This window comes from Vigna angularis, chromosome 4 (genome assembly GCF_016808095.1).
Source record: "Vigna angularis cultivar LongXiaoDou No.4 chromosome 4, ASM1680809v1, whole genome shotgun sequence".
Lineage (NCBI taxonomy): Eukaryota > Viridiplantae > Streptophyta > Magnoliopsida > Fabales > Fabaceae > Vigna > Vigna angularis.
This window is the reverse complement of record NC_068973.1, coordinates 35,671,393-35,688,186: the sequence shown is the minus strand read 5'-3', so window position 1 is coordinate 35,688,186 and position 16,794 is coordinate 35,671,393. Positions and strand designations below refer to the sequence as shown.

The window sequence follows — 16,794 nt, the reverse complement described above, 5'->3', positions numbered from 1 at the left end:
ACACTAACTTGACTCTTCTTAAAACTACATATAGTTAATCCAAAAAAATTGATGTATTTTTCACAATCTTGAAATATTCAAATATAATATATATATATATATAATTAGATAAGATACGCAAACTACTTCTTGAAACACCTTCAAAAATATTTACAAATGTAATATAAAAACTAAATTACTTACATAGCATACCAAACACTTGGTGCAAATATATCAAATCCAATTGTAAGAGAAAAAAAACATTCCTTGTGTGTGATATATTTTACAAAGAATTGTCTTATAACGTGATTAACCTTTTATTATTAAATATTGAAAACTTATTTTCATAACAAATTAAATGTGCAAAATTACTATTTAAAAAGAGTTATAAATTACCCAAAATTCTCTTTATTTGAAAAATATGAAATTATATTTATAAACGTGAAAACACTTTTCCTTCAAAGATTTTTTTAGTTAACTTAATAAAATTATCATTGCTATTAAAACTAATTGATTAATTTGTTCGTTCATTAATTAAAAAAAGTACTTCCAAATAGTTATAATCAATTGTTTTTAAAATGATACTTTTTCTACAAAATTAATTATTTCTAAAATATGTGAAAATCAAATTTAACAAAAAATACTTTTAGATTAATTTATTTTTTACATTTTAATCAAACAAAAATACGAAAGAAATCAACAGCAAAAAATAAAATAAAAACATTATCAAATCATTACATATTGCTCTGTCACGCTTTAGTAACAAGAAAAAAAAAACTCAGAAAAGAAAGACCTTATTCAAAATTTATTTTAAAGCGTTTATTTTCTGTTTACTTCAACTAAATAACAAAATACATAATTTTTTTCTTTCTCTCGTATATGTACGTTGTTTAGGTCGTTTAAAAGCGAAATAAATAGAAAAAGTAAAAGAACAAAGAAAGTAAAAGAGAAATGAAGTAGAAATGTACTTTTTGATTAATATAAATAAAAGATAAATATCTCATTTTCATTTATTCCATGATTTATTTAATATCTGTAAATTTTGTTCCTTCTGTATTTTTTTTTTCAACAGTATATGATTATATGTATATATTAAATGGGTGTATTTATGATGACAGCAGCATTTAATGGGTAAGGTGTGGGAAACTTGATCCAAGAAGGATGCAAAGAATGCATGGATGATGATGCATTACACATGAGCATGCACGCATGCGGTCAATCGATTGACCAATGAAAGTTGCGAAAGAAGTAGCTATATAAGCCTAGCCATGGCATTGCTACTAATTATAGTGAAAAAGGGCCCTATCTTACGTCTCCCAAGCTAATTCAGAAAAAAGGATGTACTCTGTACTGTAATATTTCAAGGTTAATGAATATTTTATGACGCATTCCGTATATTTTGTCTCCAACAACAGTTACGTACTTCTTCTCTCCATAAGCTACAATACAACCATTGACCATGACTCCAACACAGCTTTCTTCCTGGACTTTCGTCACTAACCTAACCTAGTTTTGTTTCTACATAAGTGTTTCGAATATACATGTGCAATGCACCCTCACTTCTTTCTTCTAGGAGAACGTGTCACAATTTTTAAAACATAATATATTATATAAACTAATATAATTTTACTATTTTAAAATATGTACATTTTCATATTCAATTAATTTAGATGTTTCGGTAAGAATTTTATGGGACCGATACGTTAACCTTTTTAACGTGATTTCGACGTTTGAGTTGTGTGTTTCGCTTGTTTGTTTTCAATATGGGCCACTTAGTTGCTTTTAGTATTGGTAGTTCGGTGGACTTTAATCTTGACTGAGGGGGGAGATACCTGCAAAGACACTCCGACGCTCAAGTCAGGCGTATGTTGAATGAGTTTTTACTCACAAATGAATGTTTTGTATTTATTGTAATTGAGTATTATGAACTCAATAGAACGTAGTTGGCTGTTAGCCCTGACCTTATATTTACAAGTCACCTCATGGATCCTAAATTAATACAGACCAATAAAATAGAAACAGACTTACCTTTAGATTCAACATTAGATTCGGTCGGTTGCTCATAAACAACTTATCAATATCTTTAATATATATCTTTGATTATTTTATCCTCAGGACTACTGGTCCAATAATACCTTAAGTGTTGGACCAACACCGTGATTGTCCTTAGTTGATACAATAAATGATGATCTAGTTGATCATTATTGTGGTAGTGACCGAACGGTTAACAATTAGTAAGAGTTCATTAGTAAGAGTTCAGTATACACTAGATACATTAGATATTTTGGATCAACATTAAACAAAAAGCTAGATAACAAATATAAATATGAATGTATTCCTTACTTCTACTTCTCCTCCATCGTCTCTACACTATTATCGTTTTTTAACTTTATCCAAGACAAGCTAATTAAACATTGTTTTTTTTATGTAACCAGTTACACGAGATCTAATAAACGAATAATTAAAGAAAAGATGGAAATGATTTTTAATTAAAGTTAGAGTTCTTTTAAATTTTAACTTTTGGCAATAAATTTTTTCTCATTTTGAATTATTTATAATTAAAAGTGATTGTTATTTGTTGTTATCCTAATGAAACAAGGATTAGAAAAATACTTTACTGTAATTTTTTATTTGACACAATAACATTTTAATTAGTGATCTGACTTATTATTGTTCAAGGCTTGATGCAAGAGTGAATATTGCAAGTTATAATAATCTTTTTCATCTAAGCTGTTACAGTTTTAACTTTTGACAGTGTAGCTTTCCTAAATTTTCAAATTGTTTTTATTTGTAAAAGTGCTTTGTTTATTAGCCAACCTTCTTTAATAAATTGTCAGTAGTTAAACAATTAAGATTTGTTTATTAATATTGAAGAATCTAAATATTAGTTCAAAGTGTTATATTGAGTAAATATAAAAATATTAAGTAATATTAACACATAAAAACATATTTATAAATTTATTGTTTTAGGTTTTTTGATGAGAAATGATGTTAAAAGTGATGTTAATTTTTAATATAAGTTTTACTCATGTTTTATGATTGATGTTTTTAACGGCAAAACAAAATATATTAAATAGAATATATAAGTTAACTAAACTCCTATACACAATTTATATACATGTATTATTATTTTTATTTAAGATCTTTATCATATTTAATCATTGGTATCATCTATTCTAACTCATACATATTTTAAAAAGACATTTTTTAATATTATTACAATAAGACATAGACAAACATTATGTTTACCAACTTCCCTTGCTATATATATATATATATATATATATATATATATATATATATATATATATATATATATATATATACTTTTCTCGTAGTAGAGTATCATTTGTTTATTATTGTGCAACCAATTTCAACTCATGAAGATATACATGAACACAAAATAAACACTAAACAATAATTCACAAAATAAACACTAAACAATAATTTTTAAACTTTAAAGCCTTATTATTATTATTTTAAACTTTAAAGCCTTATTATTATTATTTTAAGATGTAGGGTCAAGATGAACGTCAACAAAATCTCCTAAAGGTTTAGAGTTGTCTTTCACTCTAAGTCTTCTAATCTAAAACCGTTTAGAGATTATTTGTAAAAGACATTTGATTTTGAAATCAACTCAATATTTAATAATTCAGATATTAATAATATAATAAATAAAATCACGTATTTTCTGCAAATATATATTTATAAACATTGAAGTAGACTTGTGATTAGTAACTCTCTAATTAGAGTCCAATTATTTGTGATTATACTTGACCTTAAGAATACTACAATTGCCTCTTCATCTCTCATATCATCTTCCCAATCCAAACACACCGAACTTTTTCTTCTTTCTTGAAAAGCTTTTTATGCAGCAACCACACATAAACAACCAATCATACATAAGGAACCAGAAACAAAAGACCTCCAACATCCACTCACATTCATTGTTTTATTCTTTCTCCTACTCACAATAACAACACCATAACAATCACAAAAGAGTAACACCCAAGACAACCAGAATATTTTGTTTTCTTCTTCCTAATATACGCATCCACCACTAACGAGTAACTCCTTCCCAACATTCAACCACGCATAAACATTACCCATTGCAAAAAAACACCAATTGGTTTTTCTGTTACAAAATAATCAATTATCAAACGTGAAAATCGATTCTTCCCAATACATGAATATGTTCACGTAAAATGCAAAAAAATAATAATTGAAAAAGAGAAATATGATTCGGTAATTAAACTCTCCCTCTTTAGCAAGTCTGTTCGTTTTAGTGAAAATACAAAATCAACTCTCTCTCTCCTTTGAATCTTTGTCATTTTCTTGCAAACATGCTTAATCAAACGTTATTATCATTTACTCTGACAGTAAAATAAATTAAAAAAAAAAACAAAAACATTATAATCAAATGTAAGATAGGAAAACAATACCCATTTCTTATTTCTTTGTTTTATAATTTTTTTTCACATAATTGTTTATTTGCCCTCTGATGAATGCATCTCTAAAACATTCAATAGATATACCTTTGACCCAAATTCAAATGTAAATGATTAGTGCTATATTAGTTCTATACTTGCACAGAAGTCTACCAGAGTTAATTAACAATGTTATAGATGAATCACCTATTGTGTTAAGTCTCAAATCAATTATGAGTTATCGTGAAGCAAATAATCATAAATTAAATTGCATTTATTTGATGGATCAAGTCACAGTGTACAACATTTAATTCCAACCGATGGTTTTAAATTAAGAGTCTGACACACAATATTTTCTCTCAATTTTTGAAGATAGAGGGTATCAATTGAAACCCCACTTACCCTATTTCCGCCGGCCTATTTCTGAATGGGTGAAAAACAAGTCATCTTCCAAGGTTCAATTATAGCTCTATAGCTTCAGCTGACACCCTTACAACCCATCAATTTATTGCATTAATTTCCTTCACATATTATTTATTCCTCTATTTACATTTTAAAATATAAAATTTAACTAAATTATTCTAAACATTTCATTCTGATTATTATTAACACACACGCCTTTATATTTACATAACATTAAGCATATTAAATATAACATTTTATTTGTCAAAATACTATAATTATAGTAGCATAGCATTCACAGACTCTTTCAAGTCATGTAATTTTACTACTTTATTATTCAGGCCCAGCGTGTGTATATCTTATTCTGTAAGTTATTCGAGTTTATTATTCAAGATCATTGTTTGCCAGTTTCTTAAATTTATACACATGCTTTTGAAAAAAAAAATTGTAATATAAATTTCATTGTACATAGACATGCATCACACACAGAGGTAGATTTAATTATGGTTGGGTTTAGATTTCTGAATTTTAAAATATTAGTTAAACTTTTTCTGGAAAATATATATCTGCAAAATTATTAACCCATCCATTGTTCATGTTATGGTAGTAAATACAACACATACAATTGCTATAGAAAAAACACAAAATAACATCGCACCACTAGCATTTCTCATTAATAATTGATAATGTTTATCGTCGGTAAACAACGAAGTTTATTATTATTGACAAGCTATAAATTTATCGATGAGTATTTATTTTTAGTAGATTTGTTTACCGACGAATCATTAACCGTTGGTAAAAATTCACCAATAATTATAATAATTTTTATAGTAAATGTAGCATGAGTATTTGATAATTAAAAATACAAGAATTTATGTAAACTGATTTATAGCTCAAGGACAACTGTACACACAAAAAGTCTAACAATATTAACTATTTTTAATGTTTTTTTTTTGTTATCAACGGATATTTCAAAAGTTTCTATAAGCAATAGCTCTAGTGTATTTGTATAAACATTTGACTGATAATTTTGTTATTTTTTAAGTTATTTTGAATAAAACTACAGGCATGAGAAAATTGTACTAAATCATATTGAATTTTTAAAAGCAAGGTCAATTAATATTCCCATTGTTAGAAATACTAATTTCATTAGCGTTCTCTTTTTCAGCTTATTTATCACTTTAATATAATTCAGCTGCTATTGTTGAAAAAAGAGTCATGTACACAATAGTTAAAGCATTGTCTGTAGAAAATGTAAGGACGAATAATATTTAATATTATATTTTATATTTAGTAATATATTACAATTGCCTTTACGATATGTAATTGTTTGGGTTTAATCATTTCGGATGCAAAAACTTCCATATACATATTTTTTACAAATTTATGCTTAAAGATAATGTAACACATCTAGTCTTCAGTATAGTGGTGAGTGTGTTAATGAACATTCAACTTATATCAGATGATATTTTAAATATTTATATATCCAATAATTTTAATATTGCAATTTAATAATTTTTTTATTGTATATTTGACATATTTTATATTGATTTTATAATATATGTATGTGAAATAATTTCAAAATAAATTATGTTAAAGTGAAAATAAATATGTTTGTGAATTATTTAAATAAATATGCCGAAGAACAATATAAAAAATTATGTTTAATTCTTATAAATTCAATAGTCATATTAATGATGTTATATTATATATTATGTTTATATTCTTTTGGTGACTATAAACATGACATAATTGTTTGGTCTAATAACCTCGCATGTACAACCTTTTTTCAAGTTGCAAATAACATAAGGTTATCACTATTAATTAATTGTTTAAAGAAAATATCATATGAAGTATGCTTTCAAAAATAGGATTTCTACTATGTTATTTTTCCTTTATCCTTCACCAATATTAAAAAAATCACAATTAAGACAATGTGTAAAAGATAAAAAAGTAAAAAAATAACGTCACTTATCATCTCAAATATTGACTGAAAATTTAAAACAGACTTACCTCAGTACTTTCAACAAATATTTGCTAGACACTGCCATAGGCTTATAAAAAGGTCAACTTAAAAAAACTAATTTAAAAGGCCAATCGTCTTAAAAAAGTTCTTTATCATATTCTTACAATTCGTGAGACATTTAAGTAAGCCCAATGTGTTAAATATATCTCAATTAATCATGTCTATTTAATATAATTACTTTATACTTTAAAACAAAAAACTATCAATTTCTTAAGATAACAATGAACAAAAGCGGGATAAAAGGAGTCCTTCATTATTTCCTTACTAAACAAACATAAACATGTTGGAGCTTTATCCGACAGATTCGATAAATGACACGAAATAAACACTAATATATTAGCCACCATTTCATGAAATTTAAAAATAAAAATTATTTTTTGCCGTCATCATCATGTACAGTATGAGATTATAGTTAGTTAATTATTTGGCACCACCATGTTTTGTAACGTCTAGTGAGGCTTCCTATGTTCCCAAGTACCCAAAAATTCTTGCGGGGAATTATGAAATACTATTCTAAGGCAATTTGTATTGTTTTGTGGGCACTGCATTTGGTTAGGTTACGAATACACGTGAACATGGAAGGGTACCACTCAAGTAATCTTTCTGCTTAATACTAATTTACTAGATTTGTTCCAGATGCCACAGATTTGTCTGCCAGAGATATAATCTTGTTTTTGGTAAAGTCTCGAATTAAACTATTTGACGGAAAGTAGACTATTTTATTTCCGTCTTCGGTTAAGGACAAAAAGTCTCAAAGGTGGGAAGGTTCAAATACCTTATTTCTTAAGCAAAAGGAGAGAAAACAAACCTTTTAAATTTGTATCACCTTTAAAATATTTAACGCAGAAACAATAATTTTATCTCAATAATATCTTATTAGAAGGGAACATTATCAAATATTATTTGATAGTTTTCTTAAAAAATACAAATGCCACTGGTGTCAATTTTTATTAGAGAACTTGATCTGTTTTTTTTTAAATGTAATTTTGGTCTAATGTTTAGTTTTTTTATACTTTAATTAATGAATTTTTTTTAATGATTCATTAAATGATATGTTTATGTGTAGAATTAAATTAAATTAAAATAAAATAATAAAACTTATTAAAAATCAAGGATTAAACCAAAATATTTATCTTGCAACGAGAAAAACTAAATTTTGTGACGGGCCGATAGCACATTGTCAAAACAACTTGCTAAACAAGCTGGGCCTGAAGAAAATGAAGCCCGCCGTGGGTAAAAAGGTAAAAAGGCTCATGTTAAATAAATTAATTTCCTTTTTTAACCCGTATATATATATATATATATATATATATATATATATATATATATATATATATATATATATATATATATATATATATATATATATGCACATGTCATAATTTGAAAATGAATTCAAAGCGCGCGTATATTTGCCATTTCGCTCGAAGCAAGGTTCACATCGATGGCGTCCTCAGAGCTAATAACTACAGAAGTAGAATCCGAAAATCACCTTTCTTCTCTTATCTACGGTGAGTCTTAACTGTTCCTTCCAGCTTCCGTTGTAATAATTCATCGGCATTCATGAAACTTGAGGTTTAACAATCTATGCAAATGCAAATATTAAACCTAATTGTTAATTCAAACCACGCGTGACGCGATGCGATCTTTCACTTGTAATGAACTATAATGATTTCGTGTGTTTATTGTAATCCAATTCTGAGCACTGCATGGTTCGATTGATTGACGAATTCCTTGTGTTTACTTCGTTTTCTGTTTGTTCTGCTAAACCGTGCAGAGATATCAAATGAAGTCCAAGAGATCATGGAGAACATGCTTAAGACGATCACGTCAGTTACCTAATCATTTTCAGTACAGTTAATATTTATTCATCACGATTTCGGTCAAAACTTGTGATTATTTTATGCTCTTGAATTTAAACGGCGATTTGTTTATTCTGTACAGTGAAATCAATCATAATTCTGCAGTTATAGAGGAGGAGATAGAGAAGTGCAAAGGTTCTGCTCTTGAGAGGAAAAGAGCCTTAAACGAAGATAGAGATAACTTTCAAAAAGCTGCTTATGCTGTTCTTGACATCCTCAACAGAGAGTAAAGCGCTCTAGGTATCGTTCTACATTTTTCATTTTTATACATTGTATTCCCATATATCTTGTTTGATTAAGTAGATTGCCGCCTGAAACGGATACGTACCGAAATGACCAGAGCGCATTGTTAATCTCTGTTTAGTTTGATCATTAGAGGATATACAACTCATCATTCTCCCTTATCGCGTTTAATTGTTCTACTTCTATGCCGTCAGCCATGAGAATTTTGCTTCCTCTTTTTCCGAATTTTCTCTCTGCGTAGACAAGGCTCCAATCAACTTAGTTATCCAATTGAATTTGTTGTTACCTCAGTATGTTCAGTTCTATGAGCACAAGTGCGAAAGCATAATAATTTTTTTGTCCAATATATTTCTGTTGCTGAACGTAAAGGCTTTAAATAACGAGCCCTGTCTGTGTGGAATGCGGGCAAAGAAGGGATTTCAGATTATTTGGTGATTAGGTTATTTTCTGTAATTGATGTCATTTAATCATGAAACGCTGAGAATCCTTTGGAGGCATGCATGCATGTTGAATGTAATCATACCTGCAACTCTGAAAATATCTTCTATCGAATTTGGGAGAAGTATGAGCTTTGGCGTTGATCCATTTCCCGTTTTGTTTTCATTGGGACGGTGTCCGTGGATTGTAACTCTAACGGGGACTGGGCTTCTCAGTGGTTTGGAATTTCCTGTTTTTCCTGCAATTAGTAAGTAGCATGAGTCTATGCCGGTACTTTAGGTAAGCAGGTAAATTGATGAATTCCATAGCATGTTCATTTTTTGGACACTGATCAAGCAATGAAAACAAATAAAGCAACCTAGGCTACTTTTCGAAAGGTTCCTTCCTGTATTGTGGAGTTCAAGTTGTTTCTCAAACTGAAATAATGTTGCAATTTGCTTGTTTATTGGTAATGGAGATATATCTGTTTTCTATAAGAAGGAATTGTGTTTTCATGCATGACCGAAGTTTGGTTACCAAGGGGCAACCTTGTGCACTGTGTGCCTTGCTTTATACCCAGAAAAGAAAAAGACGAAGAGAAATAAGGAATGTAAAGAGAATGTTACACTGTTTGGGATGTCAATAAATCAGCATCCATATCCACAGACAGAAATGAACATGAAGTTTCTTGGGTTGTCATTTACAGAACCCCCTAGTGTCTGATGATTCTTTTTCTTAATTCCTCTACCGTGTCTAACCACTATAGATTAGACTATTAAAATTTCGTATTTCTGTAACTAGATAGTGGATCAAGGCTACCTTCTTTATATGGATCTTGATATCTTGAAACTTCATGAAGTGTACCCTCATTTTGTCTCAGATGCTGCAAAAACCAGTGCTCATCATATATGAAGCGATTCACATATTTGGATTACTAGTAGCACATATAGTCTAAAAACCATTGTTCACTCAAAAATAATGTGTTTGGAAAGGCAATTAGAGAGTATACTGTTGGCATTTCTTATGCGTAAATATGTGGCCAAAATTATCATAGATTTATTTGTCTGTGCCATAAATTCTACTTGATGGAGTGTAAACTATATATTTAGGAATTCTTTATTCATTTGCCGATCTATGATATCAAATGCTTGAAATGTAATATAAAACTATTCTTGTGCTTTCACCATAAGCTTTCGGGAAGCTGTTGAGTTAGTTCATCACACATGATACAATCAAATCTTCTTTGAGATGTTAACATGCATCTCAACGGTACATACGTTCAATTCAAAGAAAGGGATATCCACGCATCATCAGATAACTTTAAGGTCCCTTTAGGGAAAAACGACGAAGGGAGGGTATTCGAAGGGAAGTTTTCTATTTTTAGGGCCTTTTCTTCTGTTCTTAATTTATCCAATACATCCTTTCTTAATTTCTCAGATAATAAGTTTGCCTAAGGTTTTATCTATGCCAATGCAACGTTTACCATCCAAGGAATTTTGTGTATCCTTTTCTTATATTCTATATTGGCGCATTAATTAAATGTTTATGCTTCAAAATTAAAGAAATACCTCAAGGTAACCCAGCAATTCTGTTACATACGATATTTCTTCTAGCACCTTGCTTTTGAGGCCCTTCAAATGCTGCGAATAGAAGAACCAACATCAGCTGGGAAATCTACATGTTGACGTGTGAATTGTGATAACCATACAAAATTTGGATATAATGTATTGACAATAATATTTGGTTAGTGTTAAAGTGTGCAAATTAATTAATCGGTTGATGGTGAATTTCAAACCTGAATAAAGTTGTACATGATTGCCTTCCCATCGTCACTGAATGGTTGCATCATCTGCTTGAAGTGATGATGATTGATTCGTATGACCTGGGAGAGCCCTCTACTTCTTACTGTAAAAGGTTGTGGAATATTAAACATCACACCTATTTCTCCTGCCATGTCTCCAGATTCAAGTTCGAATAAAAACTGAAAAACATTCATGAGCTCAGTCAAGCAATGCGAGAATTGTTATCTGTGTAGAAAATAGACACTTCTTTTAAATAATTACTTTTAAGAAATGATAGGTAAAACATTTTTACCTTCATTTAACACAAATTACAAAGATAAAATAAACTAAAATTTTATATTTTTTCAATAAAAAAAGAGTAAAAAGTAAAAAAATAGTGTTAAATAAATATAAAAATGTTACGTGCAAAGTATATTTTTCATTATTTTTTCATTCTTTGTTAATGCAATAGAATTTCTTTTTGCTGGTACACTTGAGTATATTATTTCCTATTTCAACTGTTCGATTTACGATTTTCATGAAGATGTTTTTTTGGGCACAAAGAACGTGTTTGCTTCAGCAGGTTATTGGGCAGAGCTAGAATATTGAAAAAAGCTTCTTATTTTGTCAAGAAAACCTGATCTTCCAAAATGACTTATACTCAGGTTAACACATTAGTTGTGAATGTCATGCGGTCTATGAAATTCTTTTATTCTCTATAGTTCAGACGTTCTTATATCTAATATTTAATACAAGGATTCCCTGATTTCAGATGCAAATCAATTGTTATTATATCTTTAGTCTAAATGAGACTAATATTTTATCCTCTTTAAAGTTGAAACATTTTCTCCGGCGTGATGCTTTGTAGTGGTTTATGCACTACTCTTTCCATTCACTAGGTATCTAGGAGTTATTACCTCTTTACTTTCTTTTGAATATGTTATATATACTTCCTCCATCACTCAAGTGCTCATGCACTTCTCCACTATTTTTTTTATTTCAAAAATACTTTATACCTCTCAATTACTTTTTTATTCCAAAATTATCCTACACCTCTTCACTATATTCAATAATCTTTCTCTTTCTCTCTTTACATTAATGAAGCATTCACATAGTTTAGATTTAAACTTATGATATATTATAAAATTTTATTTACAGTTTCCCTTAAATAAGCTTGATTTAATCTTATTTTCACTGTTCAATATATTTTTTTTTCTTCAAATCACTTAATAAATTGTAAAATTTTGTTCTAAATTTCTAGAAAAATATTTATATATATGTGTGTTTTTTTTATATTTAATATCTATAATTTTTAACATTATATTATGTTTTAACTTACTCACATATTTGACTCAAATAACTTGAATAAAGTATTTAATTTATTAGATAAATAATATAAAAATATTATTAAATACTTAAAATATAAAAAAAAATTATTTTTTAAAAATTTGATATTTATTTAGTTCTTTCGTCATTATAAAGTTAGTATATAATAATAATAATATATTATTTATTATTAATATTATTAATATTATTATGTTTATTGTTCTGTATTTGCATATAACCTTTAAGTTTATAAAATGAAAGTGGTAGAAACAATAATATTGAAGTTTTCTCTCAATTTTATATTTTGCAATATATCACAAGTTTAAAGTCGTATAAATGCTCTAGTAGAAAGAAAAAGAAAAAGATAATGCTTCATTAATGGGGAGGAGTAGAGTATTTTTAGAATAAAAAAAAATATTGGGAATGTGCAGAAGTACTGGGGACGGTGGAGGGAGCAACACTCTTAAATTAATTGCTTGGCAGATCTCATCTTACCTGTTCAGACCCAGTATTGTATATCAACACATCCTGCGGAATAGTTCAGTTAGTTAGCAGTTAAACCTTGTTAAGAGGGTAGGATTTTAATACGCAATAGATTTTTACCAGTGACCCAGATAACAAGATGTAGAAATATTTTGGCATCTCATTTTGCAAGATAATGTCAACCTTAGATGGGTAGTATTCTGCCTTTGTTTCTGAGACCTGTTTGTTTAGTGTCATGATTTCAAATTTGGTTACTGTTGAGATGTTCAGAATATCGCTACCTAGAAGAAAAAGAGAAGAGAACTGAAACAAGAAGTTTTACCAGCTGGGTGATAAAATAATCAGAAACTCCTTTGAATAAATATGCTGTTTCAACAATGTTTTTGAAAAGATGCTGAGCAATACTGGATCTTATAGTTTTAGGTAGGTCTTGTAACACTTCTTGCTGTAACTCTGCAGTCTTAAATTTCAATTGCATGTGTGCCAATATTTGCTCCTTTAATCGTCCCGGGAGTCTATTTTTGTTTGCATACTGTAATATTTTGTTGAAGACATCCCTCTGTGAAGCCTGGAGGTAAAATGTATTAGTTTTTGGCAGGGAAATTATCATTTAACAACTACTTTTATATTTGGCAACCACTTTTTGATTTTAAAAAATATATATGAATTTTAAAAGAAAATTGTAATAATAATATATATTTTAAAAGAAAATAATAATAATAATAATATATAGTTGTTAGATGATGGTATAAAAAGAGGAAATGTTGAAGCTATCATGATCTTTTGGTATAGCCATTCAGATAAGCCTTTTATTAGAAGCATGATTACTGCGTTAAGGGTTATCAAATGTAAAGCTAAGAGTTAAATGATCATAGAAGTCGTCGTAACACTTACCACGGCAAAGGTTCCGACAGAGCTATGAACCAACAGAGTTGTCATGTTTCCAATAATATATGCTCCGAGGCCGATGTTAAAAAGCATGTAAAAAATGGAGAAAAGCATCTCCGTTAAATTTACTGCATAAAAATCTCCATATCCAACGGTGGTAAGGGTTGAAACAGACCAGTACACAGAATAAGTGTAACCCAACCCGACGCCCAATTCATGAAAATCCTGTGTTTTGTTCCCGATCCATGTGTGTTTCGGTGTCTTGTGCTGGACAGCCAACCAAAAAAACATGCAGCCTGCGAAGTGTGCTGCAAATAGTGTAACCTGTGATAAACCAAATGAAATAGGAAGCATGGACGAGCTTACTACATTAATAAAAAAATGCTAAATGAAGATAAGCTCAAAAACAAAAGATTTAGAAATTTCCTTACACATATAAGTTTGCAAAATCTTGTTGCAGAATAATTGATTCGTATGTCTTTCTCTAGCCTGGGAAAGGGTTTGCAGTTTCAGTTACAGATAGGAAATCCTGATCATTCCTTTTTCTGCTTAATGGATGATTGATAGTACTTGTATAATCTACAAACATTCCTTATTCTTCTTTATATTTCTTTTGTCACCTTTTATCACCAACATATGATCTTATCTACACTTTCCCTCGTATATTTAAATTTGTTAATATTAATAATTAGTTTGAGTACAATAATTTGCACACAATGATATAATTGAAGCCATCTCCTGTGGCAGGGCTTAGGAAGGTAGATTAATGCTAAGCATTATTGATTAAAGATTATTATGAAGGGCTTAGGAAGGTAGATTAGGAAGTAGGCTCATAGAGCCATTTGAAGTCTTAGTACAATTCATTTATAAGTAACCCTTTGAAAAAGATTATGAAGGGCTTTTTTATGTTAAAAAAGTAGGAAATAAATGAATTAATAGCTTTTATAAGGAATAACTGGATAATATACGAATTTTACATCTAAACATTTGACATATTCGGCCTTTAAATATGCTATAAACACATTTGTTTTTTTTTTAAATTCACAATTTCAAAATTAGGTGCACACTTAAAGTGAACTAGCCTGAATGGGATTGATATTTACTAAGTATATAATAAACTCAGACACTCCTATAGTCCAATTATATCTTCACAGTTTACTCCCTCAACAAAAAAGAGGTGGACATATTTCCCACAAGAAAAATGAAGAGGTATAAATTTGAGTGGATTTTTTATTTGAAAAGTTATTTATAGACACTAAAAAGTTGTATTAACACTTACTATATACTTAGAAAGAGAATAAAGATGATAGATTTATAGTTTATAGATGTGATAAGAAGAAAGAAAGAAAAAAAAATCAAGTATGTAATGGGGTAGATAAAATCAAGATTTTGTATCTTTTTATTTTCGTTTCTCGCTTTCTATTTCGTGCTAACTACACTTCGTTTGTGAATGTACCTCGCGAAGAGTTCGCTAACACGCCTCAATCTCCAGAGTCTTAGCATAATTAGGAAACCAAATACCTCGCTTCTGGTTGGCTTGCCCGTCAGAATTTGATATATCTTCTCAATTGGCAGAGTGGAGGCTAGATCCATGGGGAAGTGCAACTTTTTGACGTACCTGTTGAAATCAAAATGCAAAAAAATTTCCGTAAAGAGAACAAAAAATATGTGCGTTTAAACGAAATATAGGGTACATGCAGGAAAGACTGTAAAATGATAAAACTTCTCCACATGGATGTGTATATATACGAACCTGAGAGCAATCTTCTTATGATCGTCGACGAGGAGATAAGTTGATGTATCGAAGTAAGCCACAAAAAAAGTAAGGATTATATCAACTGCAAAGAAGGCATCAACAAGGAGATCAACAACAGTCAAATATGACCCAACCAACAGTTCTCTGAAAGCTAGCTCGAATGGAGATGCCCATGCAGAGTACACTACCAAAGCCGCCACGAACGTTTGCCACAATCTACGTTTAAATTGCAATTCCATTCCACAATTAATGCATATATATTATATAATAAACTGAATAACTAATTGTGTGAAGGAAATTAGTTAAACACGTACTGATATATACGGTCATAGGGAGCAATGACGTGTTTTCTTAGGTTGGAGTAACCTTCTACATCAAAGATGGGGGTGCCAAATACTGGAAAGATGGTACTTGAAACAGAGGCCATTTCGCTGCTTGAGCATCTTCTTCTCTCTTTAGACGACATCGACATTCTTTGAGCCAACGTCTGACAAAATGGCTTTCTGAGTTAGTATGACAGAGAGAGAGAGATCAAAACTTTTCTTGTTACAGATATGCACAAGGCAAGACCTTGGCTTCTTATTCTGCTAACAAAAACACAGCTGGTTCTTGTTGAGACTTCAGACTCTCAATTATATGTAGTACAACTTAACGACATTATTTAGCACAAAGAGAACTTTTTATATGGAGCGACGAGATGCTGTACGGGTGATCCAAGGATATGTCAACGTCCAGAACATAACAAGACAAAACTCCTCAGTGCAGGTGGTTTTCCATGGAAAAAAACTATTAACTGTAATATATAATCAAAAGCTTCTCTATATAAATCCAAACGGACCATGTCAAAGGTGTTTTTTCCTATATAAATCTAAACCCCGTCTCATAAATATTTCATATGATTTAATAATGAAATTATCTTAACAATTACGTGATGAACTATTATATACTTTGATAAAATGGTTAACGGGCATTTCAGGACGTAGAGTTATGGACGTAGCAGACCTCTTTATTGTTCATTTTTTTAAAAAAAAAAAAACAGTGAAAAGACGGTACCCCAATTAATGGCAGTTATTCTAATACTGATTTAAAAAATGTAAAAGCTGTTTATATATGCTTAAAAATTAGGGATGAGATGGTACCGCAAATACAGACAGTCGTAAATTCAAATTAATGACATCTTTACAACTAACTTTGATACAATGAG

General features: G+C 29.5%; 2 protein-coding genes across 2 annotated transcripts; one reads left to right on the top strand and one right to left on the bottom strand.

The window, feature by feature from the left end:
• Positions 1-8,245: 8,245 nt before the first annotated feature.
• Positions 8,246-9,083, top strand: LOC108331204 (uncharacterized). Its single transcript, XM_017565851.2, has 3 exons — positions 8,246-8,345; positions 8,612-8,663; positions 8,779-9,083. Exons 1-3 carry the CDS (start codon positions 8,279-8,281, stop codon positions 8,924-8,926), a joined length of 267 nt encoding a protein of 88 aa, XP_017421340.1. The 5' UTR covers positions 8,246-8,278; the 3' UTR covers positions 8,927-9,083.
• LOC108331203 (potassium channel KAT3) lies at positions 9,045-16,638 on the bottom strand. Its single transcript, XM_052877089.1, has 13 exons — positions 15,905-16,638; positions 15,588-15,806; positions 15,291-15,452; positions 14,266-14,323; positions 13,841-14,158; positions 13,269-13,514; positions 13,067-13,165; positions 12,959-12,991; positions 11,152-11,337; positions 10,925-10,996; positions 10,176-10,254; positions 9,463-9,615; positions 9,045-9,172 (listed from the first exon to the last, which is right to left on the bottom strand). Exons 1-13 carry the CDS (start codon positions 16,060-16,062, stop codon positions 9,069-9,071), a joined length of 1,887 nt encoding a protein of 628 aa, XP_052733049.1. The 5' UTR covers positions 16,063-16,638; the 3' UTR covers positions 9,045-9,068.
• Between the last annotated feature and the right edge of the window lie 156 nt (positions 16,639-16,794).